Genomic DNA, 24,644 nt, shown 5'->3' on the forward strand with positions numbered 1-24,644 from the left:
CTGTCCTCCATTCCCTTCTTCGATGATCGAATTCTCTTCTAAGGGTCACCAAGTCCGAACCAGAGTTTTTAAGCTATTATTAAACAGTTAGGTACTTTAATAATTTGAATCATGACAGAGGAGCTATGTGTACGACCAAGCGAAATCATTAGACGTGCTATCGGGCCTCTGGACAAGCGCAAAAACATAACGCCCTGTCAGCCTTGCGCGAACCGACGCGTGAAGGTTTGAGCAACAAGCACTTTGTTTCAATTAGATAAGTTAAGCTTACACGATAAACAGTGTGATGGGGGCCACCCCTGCGAAAAATGCGTCCGGACAAAGAAAATATGTACGTCACAGCGGCTAGAGCAGACACGAGTCAAATTCGTCCATGTTTCGGGACAAATGTTGTCTTCTACGATTCCCATGCAAGTGCGGAAGCATGATGATGCCATATACCTGGATCATTTCGCATCCTTCCTTCAGCGATGCAACTTTACCAAAGACTTCGCTGCCATAAATGCAGACATGGTCACTATCAATGGCAAACACCCTCTCCTTTTCTACATTGCTATCGCAATCGGAGCTTTGGATGCCGGTAGGAAAGGCTCTGTAAGATCATTTGGCGAGCTTGAGTCTCCTCAACAAATTGCATTCCGGGCTTGCGGTAGATCAATACAAGATCTGTATTCAGCAATCTCGACGGCAAACCCAGTCTTTAGAGATGACATGTTTTGGAGCACATTTCTCCATGGTCTTTTCGAAGTATGATTACATTCAAAAGATTGTGAATTCCCACTAATCATTCTCACAGCTGATGGCTGAAAATTCTGGCAACTCATTCGCAAATCACATGGTTGTCGGTACATCGAAAATGCTGCTCCTATTAGAACCTACAAACCCGCTTATGTTGCACACGAAGCGCTTGATCGATGCTTTTTGGATCCTTGCGGCCAACAGATCCATACTTTATGGCGACAATACTACCCTTCTTCCAGCCAAATGGCAGTGGAGCTTGACCCGAGAAAGTTGGCCAGATCCTATGAACAAAATTCTCATGCTCATGATACAGACTTCTACATTTGCTAAAAGGCAAGTCAAATTTACTAAACTTATTGGTGGATGCCGCTAAAACTTTTAGGCTTTTTGACAAAATTGAGAGCGTACCTCAAAAATCGAGATCCTTTGACCCCAGAATGGACGTTCTTGCCCTAGAAGGGCTCGTGATCAAAGAGAGACTTCTCAACTGGCCAGAAGAAAGCCATTTGGGAAGGTTGTCGGCAGATTCTTTTACCAAATTGGCTGTCATCGTTCACCAAGCTCTTCTTTTATACCATTGCAGCAATTTTACTTTTTATTCATGCTGGTCGGCACGGGCAATCCCTCAGCTAAACCAGAGTGAAGTCGACAAAAATATCGCCTCAATTTTGGATCTGTCTCAAATTCTTCTCTCGGATACATGTATTCCGGCAGTTCTCTTGTTATTTCCTCTCCGAATGGCCGGAATCCACGTTTTTGAGATTCATGTACAGGAGAAAGTATTAGGCACCATTCGCAAGATACGACAAAAAGGCTTCATCGTCTCAGATAGAATTGAAGTCGATTTGCAAGAGTTTTGGTACTACAAATTTGGGAAACTTGACTAAAGCGGATGAAATACTACAGAGAAAAAGGAAGAATGGGGGTGGGTGGGATTAGATCGAGCTAGATCGCCAGAAACCTTGACCGTATCTGGATTACTCTCTAGAGTATGCTCATTTTCATCTTTTGCGACATACTGCCTTCATGCCTTCATATTGTTTCTTTTATTTTCAGTAAAGCCCATTGACAAATGACACCGAATGCCTAGGCAAAGCCCACGCCGCAAATATTTAACGAGTTCCACGCTATGGCTACTCCTGGTGAATTGTGGCGGCTTTCTTTCTATCATCCTCGCCAAAGTGATAGATCCCAACGTAGCAAGGTGTTTCCCACGACGACCGATCTGATGCCAAGGGAGATCGAACAATATCTCCATTGATTCAAGACTTCTTCCTGCAGTTTCAGGAACGAAGAACCAAACACCCAGAGAAGGCCCACAACATAAACAGCAGTGCAAAATACAATCATGTAGCAGGTTGCGGTGGTAACCTGAAACTTGTGTGAAACCTCTTTTCCTTGAAACTCATGATATCCAAATGTGGTTATACAATGCCGTAGGCTCATATAAATGCCACACTTCACTGGAATTACTCTTCTTGTTTTCCGTGTGGGCTATTATTTAATTGTTGTCATCTAAGGTTGAAATATTTGTTCATTAGTATAGTTGATCAGTGGAACATTCGGCGGATCCAACTTTATGATGTCATTGCAGAAAGCTGGAGCGTGGAGTAAGGGAACGTGACATCATTTCTTGACCGAAGATAAAGACGTCCTTCGAAATACCTGATATCCTCATACTTTCGACTTCATTCTATAGGGGCGAAAACTTTGCCATGAAAGTCGCAATCCCCCGGCAACGGTCCACCGTCCTACCGCCATCCAACAAACGAGTCTCACGGGCATGCGAATCATGTCGCCAGCGAAAAATAAAATGCAACGGCAAGACTCCAAGTTGTAGGCTATGCGAAGCAACAAACACTCCATGCATTTATCCGCTGAAATCGCGGGAGAAAACCACAAAGTAAGACAACCCAAATACCTCATCTATCTTAATAACCAATATATCAGTACTGTTTTTTACATGCAATTAATTGAAACATGAGCTTAACCTACTACCAGGGAAATTCAAAGTCTTCATAGAAAACTACAGGATTACGAGGCTTTGTTGAAAGAGATAGGAAATGTGGTCGACGGCCAATCTGCCAAGCGCATTCAAGATCTACTTCAGAAGGTGAGGAGTTCATCATACCAAAGGTATGCCTTGGCTAATAATTTGACTAGTACAACTCCAACTCAAGCGATCTGTCAAATGGAACACCTGATACGTCTCATGATCCGACTGAATCGCCTAAGCGATCTAGTTCACCTTCTTCCATCGGATCATTGGAAGCGGTAGACCGAGTCGAGGAAGACATTAATTTAACAGAAAGGTCCCGGGCTACTGGGTATATGGGCAAGAGCTCAGAGATTACATGGATGGGCCGCGTGCAGGAAGAGGCAGAACAGCGAAACCACAGTCAACCACCAAAGGCCACATCCAAAGACCACACCGGGGATAAAGTTTCTCCATCCACGATCAGCTACCATGTTGATGATCTTGGTGTTGATGCACCCGGACCGGTACAAATGTATTGGGTGCCTCCTCGACAAGTGGCAGATCATTTGTTTGAAACTTACCTGCTCGCTGTTCACCCGCATTTCCCTATAATCAACAAGGGTCTGTTCTCCACCCAATACAGGGACTTCTTCGATGATATATCTTATGCGGGTGATAAGTGGATGGCAATATTGAACATGATCTTCGCCATTGCCACGGAATACTTATATACCAGCGATGCGGCACAGCGGAGGGATATCAAAGAACATCTCTTCTACTTAACACGAGCTAGAATGCTGAGTATGGGCGGCGATAGCCTATTTGAACATCCCGATCTTCAGCAAGTGCAAATAGAGGGATTGATTGCATTTCACATGCTATCTACAAACCAGATCAATAGGTGAGTTCATCCAGCCCATTTCCTTACTGAATGAATCTGATAAATGTAGGGCGTGGAGAATCTCGGCTCTAGCTATTCGGTCCGCTACTTCGCTTGGCATCAACCTGAAGAGCAGTTGCCAGAAAATGTCAGGCGTATCGAAAGAGATAATCTGCCGAATTTGGTGGTGTCTTTACACGGTCGAACACACACTATGCTCAATGACTGGTCGGGCAACCTCCATTTCGACCAATATGTATACCACACAATTGCCCCTTCCCTTCGACGAACATCATTTGTCCCAGCCACCAGCTACACTATTTCTTGAGAACTTCGATATCAGACAAAGACGTGTGGACATGGCCATGACTAGTCCGTATATTCGCTATCCCGACCGTCGGCAGACTGAAGATGCATTCGCTGGGCGCTCGTGGCTTCATAGCTTGCCAGTCACTCCCAGTCTTTATTTCTTGTACTACTGTGATCTCACAGTTGTGAACCAAGAAATCCTAGACCACATTTATTCAGCGGAGAGTGCGACGGTATCATGGGACAATATTAAGGGCGGCATCAGTCGGCTGAAGACAACCGTCGATGCATGGTTATCGACTCTTCCACCCGGGCTGGACTTCACTTCTATAAACGACGAAAATGAGAAAACCTACTGGGCGAAAACAAACTTGGCATTCCACTACCATAGCACACGCATCATCCTAGGTCGGCCGTGTCTCTGCCGACACACCCCACATCAGGCCGATAGACCACGGAGGAGCTTCGACGACCGGGGGTTTAGCCACGACATGGCTGTCATGACCCTGGAATCGGCTATTAACATGCTCGATTTGTTGCCCGACGAGCCTAATACTACCCATATATATCGGTTTTGTCCATGGTGGTGTTTCCTTCACTATCTCATGCAGACAGCAACAGTGATAATTTTGGAGCTCTCGTTTCATTGTGTGCACATGCCAGACCGAGGGAGCAGTCTGGTTCAGTCAGCGAAGAAATCTGTCCGGTGGCTTTACATGATGTCCACGCATTGCATCGCGTCACATCGTGCATGGCAACTTTGTGAAAGTGCAGTTCGTCGACTGGTGTCTAGCATGGGATATGACGACAGCGACATACCACAGCCAAGTAAGCAGAGTAATGAGCTGTCTGGTAATCCTATTGACCCTGCGCCACCTCCACAGCTTGCTGGAGGACTTGACGGTGCGCAAGGCTTGCCTTACAATGGTCTCTCTCATGAAAGTCATACTGCGGATCATTTTAGCAATGACGCGGACCGCACAGGTTCTTTGGCGTCTGTGATTTTACCCGCGACGAGTACCCAAGAGCACACTGAAGACTATGTAAATTTCCCTTATGACCCGATTACCGAGGAGTTTATTCGCTATTTCTTTCCTTCTATGGACGGAGTGGAAAATCCGATCAGCGAAAAACATAGATTCTGATTCAAGTGGATATATTTGCCAACAGACACTTGAACAGTGAGAATACCGGCAAGGGGACTCGGAATTAATTCATGGCCCGCTGCGACATCTCGTGCCATCAGTGCCAATGTGTTGCCAGGGAGAGATGAAGACCGGTGGCGAGCATGATTATGGTGAAGGAATTGTGAACAATGATGCTGACACCTCGCTTGGATACATGACTTGAGCGAAAATCTAATCAAGTAGGTAAATCATGATCTGCATTCACTTCTGTTAATCACTTTCTTACTTTGTAGAGGGTGACAAGAGTGCGTCCACTACCATCTATGAATTTTCTGCCTGCTTTGCGTAGCAAGCGTAAAACTGCGCAAAAAATACAATGCCATACAAGGCGGTATATATGTTCTATATGTGATCCTGGAGTTTATCCACACTGTGCCAAGTAATCAAAGAAATAAATGTACAAAGGCCAAATCATTACCCAGCCCCAACTTCAATCCCAGAAAGAGCAATCAGTATTCCTGCTGATCGTTCCAGTAAGTAGTTCCGACGGAGACTTCACCGGTGGGCTCAAGATTCCACCTGAGAATCAACTTAACCCACTGCAACAAGTGACTCGCAATCTTGACATGACCCACATCCGTCAGATGGTTCTTGGGGTTGATATCGTTATGTTGCAGCAAACCCTCGGTGGGGAAATAGTAGACGAAACCACGGTCCTTGAAATGCTCATTGACTTCCCGGGTCTCTTCCTGGTAGTAAGTGCTACCGACGTACTTCTTTCCTTCTTTGGTGAAACCTCCCCATTGGGACTGTTGAGAGTCAGTTAGAGCAATATTTACAGTCAAAGTCCTAAATAGAATAAGACATACCATGAGGAGGATAATCGCATTAGGCCAGTTAGAGTGGATATCCTCTACCAAGTCGACGTAGGCATGGTAGTAATCCCTGCCGGGGATTTCGTTGGGGTGACGGTGATCGTTACCGCCCATTTGGATGATCACAAGATCGGCCGGTTGCTCTGCTTTTACGTCCCACTTCTCGGGGTTGCGGTCATAGATCGAATGGGCGCGAGAGCCGGGGTCTGAGGCACGGTGCCAGTACCATCCCTAGTGGTGTTGTTAGTTGGTGGTGAGGTTCTGGTGGAGATACGGGACTGATGACATACTACGCCGCGAGAGCCGCCGTTGTAACATTGCTCATCGGCGAGACACACGCCAGGATAGGCCTGTGAGACTGTGTTAGTATAACTCGAATTCAGGAATAATCTGGGTTGGGAGAGCACTGACTGTGATGCCATATTCAACATTGCCCAAGCCGTTGGCGAAGAGGAAGGACCACGAGGAGAGTGTCTCATAGGTGGCGAATTGTCCAGATGCAAGCCTTGGGGACGATTAGTTGCAAGGAAGAGTAGGTGGCGGAAGGTGGGAAGACTCACGAGCCGCCGATGATCTCAACTCTCTTCTCGAAGGTTGGGGGCTTAGTGAGGACAGCGTCATTCGCGACAGCTACACCAGCGATTTGAACTGTGTGGACGGTAAGTAACGGACAGATTGAACGGCAGGGAGAGACTTATCCAATGCCCCAATTTGTCACTGCAGTGTAGTTAGTATATAGATCTTGCGACAGGTTTGATGGAACACATACCTCTCATCTCAAACGTATTTTTGCCGACGGGTTCATCGCCATCTTTGAGCTCTGACTCTGGACCAACAAATTGATACGTTGATGAGGCGGTGATATTAGAGAATTGCCAGTCAAGAGAACCGATCCTGCTAACGTTTAGGGCGATGAATACATAGAGGGGGAGATGATACATACCGGTAGGCTACCAGGACACCTGTGTTGGTGCTTGGGCCGAAGTGGACAGCAAGCTACAATGATGTTAATACGTAGACCCATTTTTACGGTTGATCGGAATGGACAAGATATACCTTTTCCCCAGAGAACTCGACTTTGATTCCCGGTGCACTAAGTTAATTAGTAAACCCGATAAAATAATAGAGAGAGTGATACATACGACCACCCTGAGTATCGATCCAAGGTTAGTATTAAGGTTAAACCCAGAATCCGGGGAAGAGGAGCGGGATATGGGGAAACATACAAGATATGTGCTGGCTATCCCAACGACCTTTGTAAGATATCTCCGGAGCATCCGCGGGATAGTTCCTCCACGAATCGTCCAGAGTCACCGGTTGTAACTGCCCTGGGTATGCATTCTCTCTCACTTGACCGTTCTCAAGAATGGTGGCCGAAACAACCAAGGCCCATGAAAGAAGGGTCGTAAATGTTTGTCCAAGCCGCATTTTGGAAGTGACGGAGTTGTTCCTACGCAGATTGCGGTTCTTCTCCTGTTACACTCCTAACCCTCATCAAGTTTCTCCTGACTAAGGGGTAAATTCAGACGGGTCTCAATGGATGTGTCGGGATGAAACCAAAATTGCGTGATCTTGGCCCGCCACCACCCGGCTTTGCCAAGTCTGATGTATTTTATGTATTGTTACTGCAATTACAATACCTTGGAGAACCAGATCCGATCATTTTCTCGACCCTTAAATCTTTTTAAATTGATAAAAGTGGGGATTGGTCCACACGAGGCGGTGTATAGAGATTCTAGAACGGTTTGGAGTGAAAGTGCACAGCTAAAAGGGTATCTCAACCCCGAATAATACGTATGAGGTATGAGGTATGCCAAACGTCAATACCTATCTCGGAGTCGGGGATATAGACGGCCACATAGGGAAAGCCATCACGTACACCCCCGCACACATATTATAATATATAATACCATGCAGGGGAACTTCTAACCTCGGACCACAAAGACGATCTTTTCTATATGAATCCTTCCAGGGCTGAAAGTCAAGTTTCGCATTTTGTCAAAATAAATGGGTCGCCAAGAACCGAGATAATTCCCATTCGATCAGACAAAGATGCACTGTACTGACAGGCGCGGGAAGAAGATCCCCATAGGGCTTGGATTTTTTCTTTTTTCTTTTTTTGTTTGCATCACGTTCGCTATATCCCCCCTAGCCCTATAGATGATATGCTGATTTGTGGTTCTAATAATAGACAAAATGGTAGATATGCGTACGCAAGTTGATTGGGACTTAAAATAGCCAGGTTCAGTCCACGTTGCTTGTGTATACTGTCATGTGGTCGAGAACCGAGGTTAATGGACTCCGTACGGAGTACAATAGTACATAAGACGCAGGTGACGATCAACTGTCATAGGGCAAATAAACAAATACTAAGTTGAATTAATTTCACGTTAAAATTCCAGAAGGACCCATTTTTTCAATAGTCTAGCGTGGCACCTGAATAAGTAATCCCACTTAGTAGGAGCCAAGAGTTTCCTTTGCATTATTGGATGAATTTGATATTATTCAGTTGCGATGTATGTTTCAAATCCCTTCGCTTCAAATCCATCAAGTCCAAGTGTCACATTCCAAAAACAAACAAGAATGTTGTGGTTTTTGTAGAGTTTCCTGCTCACCATTCCTGAAACTGAACGGTGTTCATGGGGGTATCGGGAAGTTCCCGAGGGCCCTGGCGATCTTCACGGAGTCCGAGTGTCAGATAATTTGTACAACCTTGGAATCTGCTCCTTACTCTACACAACACGGATACTTCATATGGAGTTTATACTCATATAGCATACAGAGTAGTACCCCATGAACATGCCCAGGGTCCTCGGTTTCGTATTTGGCGGAAATAGGGGGTTGACTTTCCCTTAAATTCCATCCCCTTTAGTGCCTAGGTAGAGGCCCAGCGTAACCGGATTACAAAGGAAATCAATTCGAAACCTAGATTCCGATTTGCCGCTGAGGATGACCCTGACGAATTAAAATGAAGACTGGGGCTACGTGCGAGAAATGCCAAGATCTGGCGTAATTTGAGGCGGCCTTTAGCCCATGGTTCATATGGGGAAAATAACAGCAGTTGATTGGTCGGTTACATACTAGTTCACGTTGATGCGCAAAGCGTCGTCAGCTTCTATATAATTTGGTAGCTTAATTCGTGAGAGGCTGGAGATAGCTTCAATCTGCTACTTGGGGTTCACCCCCTTACACTTGTTTGTATGGAATCCGAATACGGAGTATGCAGGACAATGCTCATCCCCGACGGCGTAACTACGTATTGATACATACAATATACATACACATGGTACATGTAGGTGTCTGCTCTGGACGCGTTCTCTCATCTACATCTACAATTACAGAGTAGAAGGCAACAGAATACGGTAAACGAGCGGGACTATAATTATGCATCTCATAAATAGTATGTATAATTTACATGTGTCGTCATATAATTGAAATGCCCTTGTAATTTATCCAAACGGCTCCACACTTCAAGCCCCACGCGATACAGTTGTATGTTGTAAATTCCCCAGCTCAAGTTCCTCATTCGCCTCGTACCGGTTTTCCGCCTGGCCAAGATCTTCGACTCGTGGGGATGAATTCGGATTTCTCTTACATATACCCCATTCTCCTATCTTGGTCCCTTTTCCTTCTGAACTTTTCTGCGATCTATGGGGAGATTTCGCATTTCTAGGCTCTCTTAACCTTACCGGTCCCTACCTCTCTTTATACCAGCATCTTGTTATTTTTTGGCATTTTTTAGAGCTTCAACGTTCAATGTTTATGGTCTCATTTGGCTTTCCATTCCGACCAACCCACTAGACACTCCGAGTCTCCTATCGGACTCATTCGGTCTCTCATTCACTCGTTACACTCATCATGGAGTACATACAACCCAACCATATCTACTCACGCATATTGGACAACATTCCCTGGAAGTCCGCAGATCCATCGGTGAAAGGTGATCCGCGGAAAAGTGTGAAGTGGATTGATGTGCGTTCGCATCTCAGCCTTATAGGGATAGGAACTGGTTACTGACCACAATCAATAGGGCCTCCGTGGAATCGCCTCATTCCTAGTTATCCTCACCCACCTTGCCCGAGCATGGGATTATGACCTCTTCGCGCCCCGCGACGATGTTGACACACCTCCCAGAATTCTGCAGTGGCCCGTCTTCCGTATCCCTTGGCAGGGCCGTTTGGGTGTCACCATCTTCGCCTTCTTGACTGGCTACGTTTGCGCTCTCAAGCCGCTCAAACAGTCCCGCAATGGCGATATCCTTGGATCCTTTACATCGGTTGGCAAGAGTGCCTTCCGCCGCCCACCTCGCCTCATCTTCCCTGCTACCATCGCCTTGCTCATTTCATGGGTCATGGCACAGTTTGGCGCCTTCATCGCTGCTAATCGCTCCGACTGTTGGTGGTGTCGTTACGCAGCCGTCGATTTGGCCCCTACCTTCTGGGAGGAGTTCGTCCGGCTGTTCAAGACCTTCCTTGAAGTTTGGACCACGGGCTATATGGCGTACGATGACCACCAGTGGGCTTTGCTTCCGCTGCTCCAGGCATCTATGTTGATTTACGTCCTTATCTGCGCAACAATGTTCTGCAAGTTCCGATTCCGCGTGGCCATCTACCTAGGAATGTACCTCTACTTCCACCAGAATGCAGCCAAAAACACAGGTAAGTTCTACTTGAAACCTCAATACCTACCCTGGTACTAACGAAGGAACAGAAACCTTCCAAATGCAAGCTGTCTACGGCATGTTCCTCAGCGATCTCTCGTATGAGAACGGTTTCAAAGAATTCGTCGAACGCCACAGCTGGGGTCGCAAGATCGTAGCAGGCCTCCTCCTCTGCCTCGGTCTCCTCATCTGCTCATACCCCGGCGAACACCCTGAATGGGCCACATGGTCGACCTACATGGAACAGGCCTCGCATTACCTCTTCCCCCCGAAGGTCAACGTCGGGAGACGCTACTCCGCCTTGGGTGTCGACCTGATAATCTTCGCCATCTATATCTCACCCTCCACCAAGGAATTCCTCTCCAGCCGTCTCCTACTCTGGCTAGGCAAGCAGAGTTTCGCCGTTTACCTCGTGCACGGCACTCTCCTCCGCACCGTTCTGTGCTGGATGCTTTACGGAATCACCGGTCAGCCATGGGACGGTGATATCGTCGACGAAAAGGGTAACCCGATCTACGGCGAGGACGGCGAACCTCTTCACCCGCACTGGATTCCCATTCGCGCCCCTTGGGTCGTGGCTATCAGTATCCCGGCTTGGATCGTGTTGGTATACTTCTGCGCCACTTTGTGGACTGGATATGTTGACCCCTTCTGTGCGCGCATGGCGCAAAAATTGGAGAAGTGGATGTTCGAGGAGAGTGAACAAGCTCCACCCCAACTGCCCATGACTAGCATTCCTATGCCGACAGCTTAATTTTGGAGCGTTGTGGTAAAGACGTGGAAATGATTTCTTAAGAAGCGATGCCCTGGCGGCCTGAGCTTCCTGTCAAGTGTCTATATGTCACTCTGTTACATTTACTTTCTCATATCTTGCATTGCATTTCCTTTCGATGATTCACCATTTGATTCTTTCCTTTTGGCCTATTTTTATCATACTTGTTTAGATCATGATTGGTGTTTTTTTTTTTTTTCCTACCCGTCTCTCTTTTCCGGGTTTTCTTCTCTACGAAATGGAGACAATCAAGCCGAGGATTATCGGTGACTGTGGATAATTTCGGATGTACATATGAACATAAAAATCAATACCCGAATGACTTATATAAATTCCAAATCCCAAAATCAACCCTTGCAAGTACCAACGTACCACGTCAGCCACACTGCTTGCCTAAAAGCCCAGACGCCCCCAGTCTCACGCATGACTCGTGCTGAACATTCAATACCTTAACCCAAAAGAAGAGAAAGGGGGCACGACAAAGTCTTAATTCCGAATAAGACCGCCAACGCCAGACCCCACTACAGTAATCAATCCAAATACGGTATTACCAAAAGCAAGCCACATCGACCATATCATTTCCCCTGAAAGCCGCCAAGCCATACGAACACCAGGAATAAGGCTGGATCGCCACTGCCAAGCAGCCCACCCTCATAAAGCAACGCCTTTCTAGGGTATCCGAGCGGCCCAATGCGCGCCAAGACCCTAACCGAGTATTCGCATTCGTACCAATTGCCGATATAACCATATACCACTCTATCTGGGCGCTTTCTGGAGAGGGATGTCTGTGAGCAATGGGACAAGTGTCCACATCCCTCCTCCGATTCTCCGTATATCTTCCTGTCATATCTGCCAATCCGAGAACCGTCTACCCCCTCGTGATTCCCACTGTGGGTTTCTGCGATACCATGTGGGTTATCATACGGAGGATGAGCCGTCTTGACGAAATCTTATTCCATATTTTCAAGGTTCAGGGTTGCTGAGCTGAGACGAGATCCGGTATATATCCGCTTTGAACATTGGGTGCGGGATCCAGTTTGCTCCGCGAGCGGACCGAGGGGGTCCGGTTCGGAGTGGACGGCTGGGCCTGCAATAAGGTACAACAACGTACATAGATTGATATAAAGTACGGTGTATGGAGCATGTAGTATTTCGGTGAGGCATCGCCCGCCGATCCAATACTGTGTCTTCTACGAGAAGGACGCGTGGTTTCGAGATGTCTTGGTCCGAATGCCCGAAGAGGCAGGATCATTGATGTTCACTACGTGTCTGGCGGAAAAGTCGGAAAGCAGAATTGGGCGCATGGATGATCATCTCGCCTTACAGGACTTGCATGGGGCTGTTTTATTTGAAACGGTCTCGGATGGATTATTCGGAACCGAGACCGAAGGTACAGGTCAATTTTTGTTCCGCGGCTTGATATTAGTTTGAGATAGCTGGGGGGTAGTTTTATTTCGATGGGTCTTTGGTTATTTCGTCGAATAATCTACCTCTATAAGATGAGGGGTACGTATGACTTTTTTGTGACGAGCACGGAATTTCGGTGGGGTATAACATCAGATCTGTGATCAGCCTTAGAGAATCCATGGTTACGCCAGCGCTAAGCTTCATGTTGTATCCGTGATCGCTAGAGTATCCCATGAAATTGACTGCATACGTATGTAGTACAATAACACCGAGTTGTGAGATACGAAAGTGGTTAGTCTACATCGAGGTATAATCTATACCATAGCCATGTATTTCTTTGTTTAGCGGCTATAAATATCATATGATGTCTTGGCATGGTTCGTCTGCTCTAAAACTTTATACTAGGCGACTACTTCTTACGTCTACAAAGCTCTGTTTGTTCAATTCTCACCTCCCGACATGGTTTTTGATACTAAGTGTCTCATCCGAGGCATTTCCAATTCAAGTTATGGCGAAAAAACAAAACGCAATCCTCCCTGTATGCTTCCCTTCATAGTGTGGTATTTCCTCCGACGTGATTTTCATACCACGTAGCATGACACACTGCAACCAATACGCCCATTGTTGGTACAGGTAATTCAACGTAGCACGAGCCTCCAACAGGCTGGGGGGAGTGGGAGGGATTTTTGGGTCGTCTCAAATATCATTGTCTACTTTGCCTATCCATAAAGCTGTGCTTGCTAAACCTGACTCTATTGAACCAATCACGATCCACGGGTTCCTTGATGTTGCTGTAAATGAATATACGGAATGGCAGCAGTCGCGGGTAACCAACGAGAAATTCAAGAATAACATCAACAAAGCACGCGATGTGACCCTTGAGAACTGTCTCGACCTCATGCAGATTTATGAGGACCAAGACCCAAGTTTCTTTGTTACGCATGGTGTGAAGATAGGCGCTGCCAGACGGTTCGTAGGTGACATCGGTCTCTGGGTGAAGAGTCCTGGAGAGATCACTTCCACGAGTAATTGTAATTAGAAGTTATGAATAGAGGATAGTACAATTTTCACACCAGCCCCGCTTACTAGTCCAATCCAAATCGAGTATCAGATATGGCTAAGGTTATGATTCAAATATAATCACGCACACAAATTATCGTGATTGCCCGTGTGGTACATAGTAGCTAAGTTGAAAATTGCACACTTATATCGTGGAATACGTACTGTAAGCGTAGAGGAATTGAAATACAAAATTCTGATCAAAATTGGCGACTGTGATCTTTTATCATATTCACCAGGGCTTATATAAAGGGTATTGGAGGTAAAATGAGGCGATGGGCGAATACACCATCGAATCAGGTGCATAGTTTGATTTCCACTCAATTTTTTCACCGCTCAGTGTAGCACCTCGGCAAGTGCCTCAATTCCATCCTGACGAGCGTTATCGGATCCGACCTGCGCATTCTCAAGATGGTATCTTGCTTTCTCGTTTCTTTCTCGGCTCCACGGATGCCGCTGTGTTCGAAGATTCCATCGATGAGCTTCTTCATCACTACGAAAGATGGCCGGAGCCGGTTTATTATAGTACTGGATAATGTATCATTTCATCACTCTGAGCCAATTACGGAGATGTATCCCAACGCGGGAGTCAAACTGGTTTATTTGGCTCCGTACTCCACGGACTAGAATCCTATTGAAGAGTCCTTTGCTACACCGAAGACCCTGTCCAAGATTTCGGTGCCTTTCTAGAGATGTGTATTAATCAGGTTAGGGGAAAGGAAGACAGTGCTAAATGACATTTTCGACACGCAGGCCTGAGTATTGAAGGTCCAGATGGCTGACATTATCCTTCTGACAACACCATTACATACAATGGACGAGCGAAACAACATCCAGCCCATTCATGACCAACTCATCCATTTAACCATTCTCTCCTATGTTCCCAGTTCCCGTAGTCGTAGCTGGCAGTTTCACCAAGCGAAACTCCGTCTCAGATATTGCTATAAAGGAAGCTTCCAGGCCCATCATGTACTGTAATATGTAACAACCATATACCTTCCATTCATATGATGTTCGGCACGGATAATAGCTTAGTACCGTAGAAAGGCAATGCTCGTTCTAATAGTGCCCTAGGTCGGACATGAATGTTGTGATTGCGATACTGTAGTCATTCCATTCTGTAGGTAGCCGTCTGCAAAAGCTCTGATGCTAGTCAGTTTCAGATAGCTTACCGCGTGGAACAAATATTGAACACAGATAGCGTAAATGGCGAGCAAGGAAATTATAGACTTTGTTTTGTTTTCCATCTTCTGGAGCCGAGCTTGAAGGAGCGACAAGTGTGTGACTTTTGGGAGAAAAGGATTCGTCCTGAGCCTGTTCATACCACTCGGGTGGGTATTCTGGCATTGGAGGGGGGCACAGGTATCAAATCTCCTGATGATCTTTGAACTGATTTCTAATGTCCGTTTTGGCTTAGAGTAGGATGAGTTTCAATCCATAAGAAGCCGGACTTCTTCGCACATACAAAGGATACTTTTGAATGTTTCGCCAAGCACATAGGATTGACATTTTCTGCGCCATCTCTTGGGCTGATAGAGGATTGACCGATTCCAAGAGAAGGGAATTGAATATGCCGTCTTTTCCTTCAACAATCCACTGCACGGAAAACTCAAAAAGCCTTGGGTAGTAACCGGCGGATGCCCAGTCAACAAGGCAAAGAGATCCATCTTTTTGCTACAAGATATTTCGAGGCGCGATATCTAAATGACAGAGCACGAGGTTACAGCCCTGGAAAGACAACTTCGGGTTATCTGGCAACAGCCGGCTATTGAACCACTTCTCCATCTCGTCAAGATCATCGAATAGCAAATCTTCAGTTTCGGGAAAGAGAAGCCCACGACAAGGTCCTCCACATAGAGAGCCAGGATTAGTGTGCCGTAATGTTGCAAAATAATCAAGCACGTCGACAACCTTTTGAAGGGCGGCTGAATCCTCCAATGGATGAATGACTCTCCCCTCTATATACTCCATCACAATGTAGCCCCAGCCCCGCTTATCAGAAAAGAAATCATACACGCGTGGAACACGGACTATGCGACTATTCACAAGCCCATAGGCTATCCTTTGATTATCGGCTTCTTCTTTCGTTATATCCGGGCCCCACTTCACCACTTCGTGATCGGATATCTTGATAACACGCTTTCCATATTGGCTGACAATGTTGGCAGGTACCGGATTTGCACAAAGGGCGATCACCGAAGCTCGTTGGATGTCTTCGGGAAGCGCCATGCTTTTTCGCAATGTGGTGTGCCTATGTCGGGCAAGTCGTCGATTGTAAGGGTAGGGATTAAATAGAGGAAAACTCAAGAGGGTGATGAGTCGAGCCTGAGATCAGAAGACGCCACAGGAATGACGAAATGACCAGAAAGGGAAAGCCTCTTGAGGAAGGCGTGATATAACTTTCAGTGCGGAGCGGCGTAAGGGTGCCAAGGTGCAGAATAAGGGATAGACCTCTGCATAGCCCATTAATGGGGGCCCATCAAAGCCCATCAAAAGCCCATTTATGTGCACAAATACAGTCTTGGCATACATAAAGTAGATGATTAATAACTGTATTTTACGCAGGTACCAACCTATATCTTCAGTATTATTATATTATCATAGTAAGAAGTAGGAATTAAGTGGATTTATACTGATTTTAGCATTATAATGCCAGGTTTCATACAAAATTTCATACAAAATAACCCCAAAAAGATCCAATTTGACCATGAATTCGCACCTAGAAGGAATTACTAAGTATTAGTATGAAGAGATATATATTATCTATAGAGGATTGATACCACTTTCTATGGTTAATTGTAGTAATACTTATGGTACCTCTACTTACTATGTAAACCCCTACTAAAAATAAGTACCTCTTATGAAAAAGTAAAGCTTTATGAAAATCAATTTTGATTCTTATTTATATCTTCCAACCTACCTTTCTCTCTCTTAATATCTGCTTCTTCTCAACTGCGTATATTAGGGAGGAAGAGGATGCGAATTGAGGATGATATATATAAGTATTCTTAGTATGTAGTATATAAATATGCTTTTCGGCCTCCTAGTATTAGTTACTTAATATCTTATAGATAAAATCAAATCAATCAGTCCTATTAGTTAATTTATAAGTGATTTATGTACAGCTTCATGTACGGCTTGAACGGTAATTTCAATACCCCCAAAGAACAGGAAAAAAAATGCATTAATTATACAGCTGCGATAAATTGGCATGTTTGTATTGTTTGGGTAATAATGAGGGCCATAGCCGGCCGATGGGCTCGAAGGGTGGGCCCAAAGTCCAACCCATTAGTGGGTTGGGTTGGGTTGGGCTATGGGCTTTATGGGCTATGCAGAGGTCTACTTCCAGTAGGAAGTAGAGGCTGAGACCGTGAGGATATTGTGCTTGAATCGAAACACTTGCATCCAACGTACACTTCTTTTTTCTTGCCCCAGCGGGCGGAACGGTAGCGGGTCTGTGTAACAGCAGTCTGATATATCCCAGATTATGTATCAGCATGTTGTTCTGCCATTAAATGTATAGTAGACTTCTAACCAAGCCCTGGGTTGGATGTCCAGTTGCAATATCGTTGGTCCTGGAAAATCTAGTCAAATCCTCAAAAAGACGATGACAGTGGACGAGCTGTCGGACCAATGGCTTTAATCGGCTACTTCGCATCGCCGTATTCAATTAATTCGACCAGCAAATGACAGCTTTGTGGTCCATCTCCAGCACCCAAGTCATGTGGGATCGAAGGGCACAGAAATTGGCAGCGGCGTAAAGGATTAGTGATATGCCAGGGTCATCACTGCACGAGTTCGGTTTGACGTCTATTAGGAGATCTAACATGCGGACACTTTGGAACTATGGGGTGGTTCTGTGGGATAGCTGGGTATTGAAGACCAACTGGCTGGCTCCGCATGCAGCTTTCTTGGACAACACCTATTCCGGTTGACTTCAATGATGGAAACGCTCTGGGATAGAAATGACAGTGTGATCCACAAATGAGAGGCAGATTTGATCGGCAATGTAGGTTAAAATATGGGGACCATATAATGACGTCAGAATTATATATGCTCAATAAGATGCTCATCTCTGGGGTGAATTTTTCCTTCGCTATGTAAATGCATGTCTAGCCAGTGTGGTAAAATCATAGAAGGTATTTCACGACCATAATATTCGATAAGGCAGGGCACTGGGGCTCAAACTGACTTGGATCGAGATGATAACAATAAGAACCAAGCTCGCCAAGATAACCTGAAGGTAGGGGGTTGGTTAGAATTCAGAGCCCGAGCATCGTTCTAGGGAGAACTTACAATAAATAATAAAATTCCCACCGAGTTTAACTCCCACCCTCCAGCATATACTTTCCCGCGAGTAATAGCATTTTGTTGTCTCCAGAACCGGAACGCACCTATCAAAGCGACGACAACAGCCACAACGTGACAGGCAACCGAAAGAGGGATACCGACTTCGTGAAACGACAGGCGATCGACTGTTTGCGACGGCCGTTGTAGACGGAAAAGTTGCGCAACGAGTACCCCTTGCATAGCGATAACCGTGGACGTGCGGATGTACGCAAGGAATGTTCTTTCTAGGGCTTTGGTGATGTCAGTTAGAGTGCCAACAGCGTGTTCACAGTACAACTTGCCGAAGTGATCTCGATTGCTCTTCTGTGGCACGGTTATAATGACCTGTCGAGTCCAGAAGCGACAGATCTGGCCCCAAAGGCCATTGCGGGCTTCGCGTTTACGCCGGGAATCCGCTTGGGATGTAGTCCGATGTATAGACACACGATACTCGTCGCCAGACGAACCGGATGGGGTCGAGTAGTCCAAATCGTTGTCTTCTTGCGTTTGGATCGAATGGAGCTCTAATGCTTCGCGGTCATTATCGCGGGTGTCGGCTGTCGGGCGGGAGTCGGTCAGGATTGCGTTAGGCGGTTCCTCAGGAACAAGGGCTTTGCCAGGCTCGATCATGATGAGAGATGGACGTGGAATCTATGCGATAACATTGCTGGATGTCTTCAAGCTGAGGAGTTTGTCCTGAGAAAGAGTGAAAGTCCAAAAGCAGGGATTGTTTCTTGTTGGGTTCCCCGGCGATCGGCTCCAGCCGAACGTCAATTATTTTGCCCCGCATAGTATGGGGTTACATTGTTCTTTGAGGATATTATTTGGTATTAGAAAGGTTCATAGAATGTAGACAGAGAAGTAGACGATATATCTCATATCTGAAGCTATATACAACCCTTTGTATACTCTACGCCTCCATCGAAAAGACCCTTGCATCCATTTTCATATTGACCAATCAGAGGCCATAAAATGGCGATTGCATCATTTTCGTCCATTATGTTGGAATGTGCTGCCAATGACAATGCTTCACAACTAACAGTTTATTGCCCGATCGGCTATTTTCTTTACTACAAATAGCTAGCTCGAAACTAAATATATACAGATGTGTTAGATCCCGACCTAAAGCTCGGATACTGTTGCTTAAATCCAACGTGTTTGCTATTCAATCTCTTGTCTTGGAAGGCCCGTTGAGGAACCTAATAGTGACCTCGGGATAAGCTCGACTGTAAAGACTAGGGCCGTAGATGAGTTAGTCCGGAGGATCAGTACATAGTCGTCATAATTCCAGCCTGTTCTCACTCTTTTTTCCGTTGCCCTATAGACGTTGTGTTTTACACCGAAGCCGCTGTATCAACTGCCATGCAACATCGAAATAAATCCAAATAGTAGCTATCGGTTGAATGGTGAAATATATATGTCTCTGGACTCCGTCGCCTGTGAGGATTATACGGATATTTGATTTTCCACTCCGGCGTCTGTTGTCACCTGAAACACAGTATCAGTCCTCAAAACCAACCTTGAAAGGACAACCGCGGACTATATACCAGCTTTCTACGACGGGATAACTACTCAGTCTATAGAAATAAATATGAATAAAATCCAACTATAGTGAGAAAGCTATGACGCTTCCCCTCATACTAAAATTAGGACCCGTGACCCGAAAAGGAAATGTTATCCATTGTCAACCGAAAAAGCGCCACATCGAGCTGGTTCGCCAATCATCATTGACCTGATGAGCTTCATTATCTATATCAATGTGGGGCAGCCAATGTTATACCCCTCCATTCCGATTTCTGGTAAATGCCACCCGTGTTTGTTACTGGCATTTTCGGCTTTACATCGCCGGAACCCGTGCGGGGCGTAATATCTTTATCTTCAGCTTCAATATACACTACATAATTACCGCACACCGATGAGGGGTATGGGAACAAGTGTACGAGAGTGTCACACATTGTACAACTCATGAACTATGTGAATATACAAATAGAACGAGTGTCTGCCGCTTTCTACTGGATGTATCATATTAACAATCATATAGTAATGTCGCTTTCACAACGAGTTGTCATCATTGGGGCTGGTATCGTGGGTACCAACCTCGCCGACGAGCTGGTCTCTCGAGGATGGAGCGATATCACTGTTGTCGAGCAGGGTCCGTTGCACATGCCGGGCGGATCGACGTCACACGCCCCCGGACTCGTATTCCAGACAAGCCCCTCGAAGACAATGACACACCTCGCGCGATACACAGTCGAGAAGCTCCTATCGATAGAGAAGGACGGACACAAATGTTTCAATCAAGTAGGCGGTCTTGAAGTAGCAACCACCCCCGCACGACTGGAGGATTTGAAGCGGAAACATGGATATGCCTCATCATGGGGCATCGATGCCCGGCTAGTCAGCGCTGAGGAATGCTTCAAGATGTATCCTCATCTGAACAACGAGATGGTGCTGGGCGGTCTGCACATCCCCACTGATGGCCTCGCACTAGCAGCCCGAGCAACACAGCTGCTCATCGAACGAACAAGCGAGGCCGGTGTTCGCTATCTAGGCCATACTCCCGTAACGGGAATTGAGCGGGATGGCCGTCGTATTACCGGAGTCACTACTCCAAGTGGCACTATCCCAGCAGATATTGTTGTCTCTTGCGCTGGGTTCTGGGGTGTTGAATTGGGGGCCATGGTAGGCGTGGATATTCCTTTGCTCCCGCTAGCTCACCAGTATGCAAAGACTACGGCAGTACCCGCTCTCGCTGGGCGAGATATCAACAGCTTACCTAATGGAATGAATGCCTCACTCCCAATCCTGCGACACCAGGATAAGCGTCTTTACTACCGTGAACATGGCGGCCAGTACGGCATTGGATACTACGGACACCGTCCAATGCCCGTCGTCGCGTCATCGCTAGGGCTCACTCCCAAAGATGTTGATGAACAGAACATGCCCTCCCGCCTCGAGTTCACAACCGAGGACTTCGACCCAGCTTGGAAAGAATCTCAAACCCTCCTCCCCGCTCTTCAGGACACAGAGATCGCGGATGGCTTTAACGGCGTCTTCTCCTTTACACCTGACGGCGGCCCACTGCTCGGCCAACCATCCCACCTCGACGGCTTCTACGTAGCCGAAGCCGTATGGGTTACACACTCAGCAGGCGTCGCCCGAGCTCTCGCACAAATCCTCACAACCGGACGATCCGAGATCGACGTATCTGAATGCGAGCTATCCCGCTTCGAAGAAGTCCAACTCAACCGAGACTACGTAACCGAGACCGGACAGCAGAACTTTGTTGAAATATATGACATTATCCACCCACTTCAGCAACGGGCGTCGCCTCGCAATTTGCGTGTTAGTCCATTCTACGCCCGCCAGCGCGAGCTGGGTGCTGTCTTTTTCGAGACTGGAGGTTGGGAGCGGCCGTGGTGGTATGAGGAAAACAAAGATCTTGTTAAATCTCTCCCGCCATCATGGAAGCCTGTCGATCGGGATGCCTGGTCGGCACAGCTTCACTCGCCTATCTCTGCTGCCGAGGCGTGGAAGACGCGGAATGCCGCTGCTATGTTTGATATGACTGCTTTCCATCGGTTCGAAGTGTCAGGTCCTGGGGCAGTCGGTCTACTTCAGCGCTTGACTACGAGTGATATTACCACTAAGCCAGGGACTGTTACTTATACTCTCCTCCTGAATGACCATGGAAAAATTCGGGGTGACATCTTTGTATTACGACTTGAGGATGATGTGTTCCAGATTGGAGCGAACACCGCAACCGACCTGGCGTATCTTACCAGAGAAGCTCGAGTCCAGGAACAGAGGATCCCAGGGAAATGGATCCAAGTTCGCGATATTACAGGAAGCACATGCTGCATCGGACTCTGGGGTCCTAGAGCCCGGGATGTTATCGCTGGAATCAGCACGGTCGACGTTTCCAACAAGGGCCTACCATACTTCAGTCTGAAGAAAGCAGTTCTGGCGGGTATCCCAGTTACAATGATCCGAAAGTCCTATGTCGGCGAACTAGGCTGGGAAATCCAAACTAGCGCCGAGAATGGCCAACGCCTATGGGACACGATTTATCAAGCTGGAAAGCAGCACGGACTCATTGCTGGAGGCCGTAGTGCGTTCAACTCAATGCGCCTCGAGAAGGGATACCGGACCTACGGTGCGGATATGACGACAGAGCACAATCCGTTCGAAGCTGGTGTTTCCTATGCCGTGGACGCAAATAAGAAAGATGACTTTGTCGGCAAAGCCGCCCTTCAACGCCTTTCTAGCCAAGCACCTTTGCGGCGACTGCGGGCTTTGACGGTTGATGACGGCCGCTCGATGATTCTAGGCAAGGAGCCCGTTTTCTACAATGGCAAAGCGGCTGGTTATGTAACCACCGCTGCATTTGGGTACACGATTGGAAAACCGATCGCGTACGCCTGGCTTCCTGGGGGTGTGAGTGAAGGTGAGACTGTGGAGATTGAGTATTTCGGAAAGCGCATCAAGGCGACTGTTGAGACAGAGTCGCTTTATGACCCCGAGATGAATCGTCTCAGTCAGGATAGCTTGCCTTCGGCGATTGGACCTCAAGTTTCCTTCAGGTCACGACTTTGATAATGATATATGTTTTCAAACGAAGAGTAGATTTCTTCAATCTCTAGGCAATAATTATGGCGCAGTCTTGTTTCAGTAGCACAACTTCACTTTATAATCAATAGCGAAGAGTCTGGAGAAATAGTCATGAATGTTGACTAGCTAGCAGGAGTAAAGAATCCATCTAGGAGACCCGACGTTTTGTAGAGGATAATTTTGCTCGTGTATATATTTGATAATCTGCTTTACTGTGAATTGTTAGACGCATCCATGATACTTTCTTTCAATACTCATCTCTGGTAAGGTATTGGATTCAATTAGACCACTCCCGTGTATGCCAATAGCCAAACCACTCAGCCATATTTCACCCTTAGAGTGTTCACCTAACACGAGGCATTTATGACGCACTTAGAAATGCTGGGAGTTTATTGGTGTTTACTACATGGATTATTTACACCATAGCCGACCTCCGTACGCTAATACCCCGAAACAAGCAGTCTGAGCCAATGGGATTTGGACACATGGCCCGAAAGTGAGACCGGTTGAGAGAGGCTCTTCCCTTAGCGTAGTGAAGTAAAATATTGGTATAAGAACAGGGTGATGCCTTGTTCGGATGTTCTTGAAATCTTCAGTATATTGAGGCTATTCGATTTTTACAACTACCTCTCTTCATATCCATTCTGATTGATTGCATAAATGGCGTCAGAGTAAGTACTATTATTCGCAGGGTCAACCCACCCAACAAGAAGTAGATGAGAAGGGGATCAATGAAGAACAAAAGCGCAAGCCCATTCACCGATATTCACTAAAAGTCTTAGAAGTACTATTCATAGTGGACCTCAGGACATTGCTATCATACGGGCAACAGTGGACGACGTTCCGGCGGTCCTCCATCTCCTAGATACCGCAGTCAAGTGGCTGGTATCGCATGACAGAACTGGGCAGTGGGGAGCAGGACCGTTTTCAGAGAATCCACGACGTGCTGAACAACTCAAGGAATTTGCAACAACCGGTCATGGCCTTTGGCTCGCCGTCAAGGTTGCTGATGGCACGCCGATAGATCAAAGTCGACCGTCCAATATACTCCCCAGAACTGTGGACGGAGAAGCTCCAGGATCTATCATAGGAGCACTTGCTGTTGGAGAGAGGATGCCTTATGTGGCACCTGTCTCTGAGCCTGAGCTTTACGTGCGATTATTAGTCACAGACCGACAATGGGCTGGTAACGGGATTGGCAAACGTCTTTTGGAGCATGCGCGCAACCTCGCTAACGGGGCTGGAGCCTCTTTACTGCGGGTGGATTGCTATGCTGGTGGCGATGGGAAGTTGGTCCAATACTATGAGTCTCAGGGATTTAAGCGATTCGAGACCTTAAATATCGAAGGACAGTGGCCTTGTCAAGTGCTTGCTCAGCATTTACATGAGGTAAAGGGAGAATAGAGATATTGGTTCTTTTCTTTCCCAAGACCTGTTTTGTGGGCTTTCCTCGCGAAGATACTGAAAGATCATCAACCAAAGCTCCGGCGGGAAAATTGACAGAGGCGCCCTAGATGCAGAATTTGTGATCCAGAGAGTTCAATAGTAATCTGAATGTTTTGGTCAAACCTTGGAACATCTGCAGTCCACCAGTAGGCGCGTCGGGCCAAGATTGACCATGTGGCAGGGGCGGTGCGGGCAGCTGTCGGGTCTGTGATTACGTAATAAACCCAACCGGGCCCCAGAGCCCGAGGATGCCGAAGCACCCAGATCGCTCGCTCTAAGGGTTTACCCCATTTCCAAATATGATTACCCCTGTACTCCTGTAATATAGATCATGTTTCGGTTTGGAGCGAAAACGGACAGCTGAAATGCTATGTATTATTACTGACCCAAAAATACCAACACATGTCATATCGTCCCAACGGAACCTTCCGAACCCAAACAAGGATCAAA

General features: G+C 46.6%; 7 protein-coding genes across 7 annotated transcripts; 4 read left to right on the forward strand and 3 right to left on the reverse strand.

The window, feature by feature from the left end:
- Positions 1–1,870: 1,870 nt before the first annotated feature.
- N7537_002482 (fungal specific transcription factor domain-containing protein) lies at positions 1,871–5,053 on the forward strand (the record flags this gene model as incomplete). Its single annotated transcript, XM_056893540.1, has 3 exons — positions 1,871–1,945; positions 2,905–3,620; positions 3,670–5,053. 3 exons carry the CDS (start codon positions 1,871–1,873, stop codon positions 5,051–5,053), a joined length of 2,175 nt encoding a protein of 724 aa, XP_056758535.1.
- Positions 5,054–5,544: 491 nt separating this feature from the next.
- On the reverse strand, positions 5,545–7,338 carry N7537_002483 (SGNH/GDSL hydrolase family protein; the record flags this gene model as incomplete). The annotated part of the gene is made up of 10 exons (XM_056893541.1): positions 5,545–5,844; positions 5,905–6,141; positions 6,201–6,260; positions 6,322–6,415; positions 6,471–6,558; positions 6,680–6,804; positions 6,854–6,906; positions 6,967–7,003; positions 7,053–7,059; positions 7,137–7,338. The coding sequence occupies 10 exons, from the start codon at positions 7,336–7,338 to the stop codon at positions 5,545–5,547; spliced, it is 1,203 nt and encodes a 400-aa protein (XP_056758536.1).
- Positions 7,339–9,759: 2,421 nt separating this feature from the next.
- On the forward strand, positions 9,760–11,324 carry N7537_002484 (acyltransferase family protein; the record flags this gene model as incomplete). The annotated part of the gene is made up of 3 exons (XM_056893542.1): positions 9,760–9,882; positions 9,941–10,568; positions 10,621–11,324. The coding sequence occupies exons 1-3, from the start codon at positions 9,769–9,771 to the stop codon at positions 11,322–11,324; spliced, it is 1,446 nt and encodes a 481-aa protein (XP_056758537.1). The 5' UTR covers positions 9,760–9,768.
- A 4,158-nt stretch (positions 11,325–15,482) lies between these two features.
- On the reverse strand, positions 15,483–16,037 carry N7537_002485 (kinase-like protein; the record flags this gene model as incomplete). The annotated part of the gene is made up of 1 exon (XM_056893543.1): positions 15,483–16,037. The coding sequence occupies one exon, from the start codon at positions 16,035–16,037 to the stop codon at positions 15,483–15,485; it is 555 nt and encodes a 184-aa protein (XP_056758538.1).
- A 1,915-nt stretch (positions 16,038–17,952) lies between these two features.
- Positions 17,953–18,767, reverse strand: N7537_002486 (uncharacterized protein; the record flags this gene model as incomplete). Its single annotated transcript, XM_056893544.1, has 2 exons — positions 17,953–18,045; positions 18,105–18,767. The coding sequence occupies 2 exons, from the start codon at positions 18,765–18,767 to the stop codon at positions 17,953–17,955; spliced, it is 756 nt and encodes a 251-aa protein (XP_056758539.1).
- A 1,413-nt stretch (positions 18,768–20,180) lies between these two features.
- N7537_002487 (GcvT family protein) lies at positions 20,181–22,733 on the forward strand (the record flags this gene model as incomplete). Its single annotated transcript, XM_056893545.1, has 1 exon — positions 20,181–22,733. One exon carries the CDS (start codon positions 20,181–20,183, stop codon positions 22,731–22,733), a length of 2,553 nt encoding a protein of 850 aa, XP_056758540.1.
- Positions 22,734–23,408: 675 nt separating this feature from the next.
- N7537_002488 (GNAT family N-acetyltransferase) lies at positions 23,409–24,152 on the forward strand (the record flags this gene model as incomplete). Its single annotated transcript, XM_056893546.1, has 2 exons — positions 23,409–23,419; positions 23,531–24,152. The coding sequence occupies 2 exons, from the start codon at positions 23,409–23,411 to the stop codon at positions 24,150–24,152; spliced, it is 633 nt and encodes a 210-aa protein (XP_056758541.1).
- Between the last annotated feature and the right edge of the window lie 492 nt (positions 24,153–24,644).

This window comes from Penicillium hordei, assembly GCF_028827395.1.
Source record: "Penicillium hordei strain IBT 12815 chromosome Unknown utg000001l_segment0_segment0, whole genome shotgun sequence".
In the NCBI taxonomy this organism is placed as follows: Eukaryota; Fungi; Ascomycota; class Eurotiomycetes; order Eurotiales; family Aspergillaceae; genus Penicillium; species Penicillium hordei.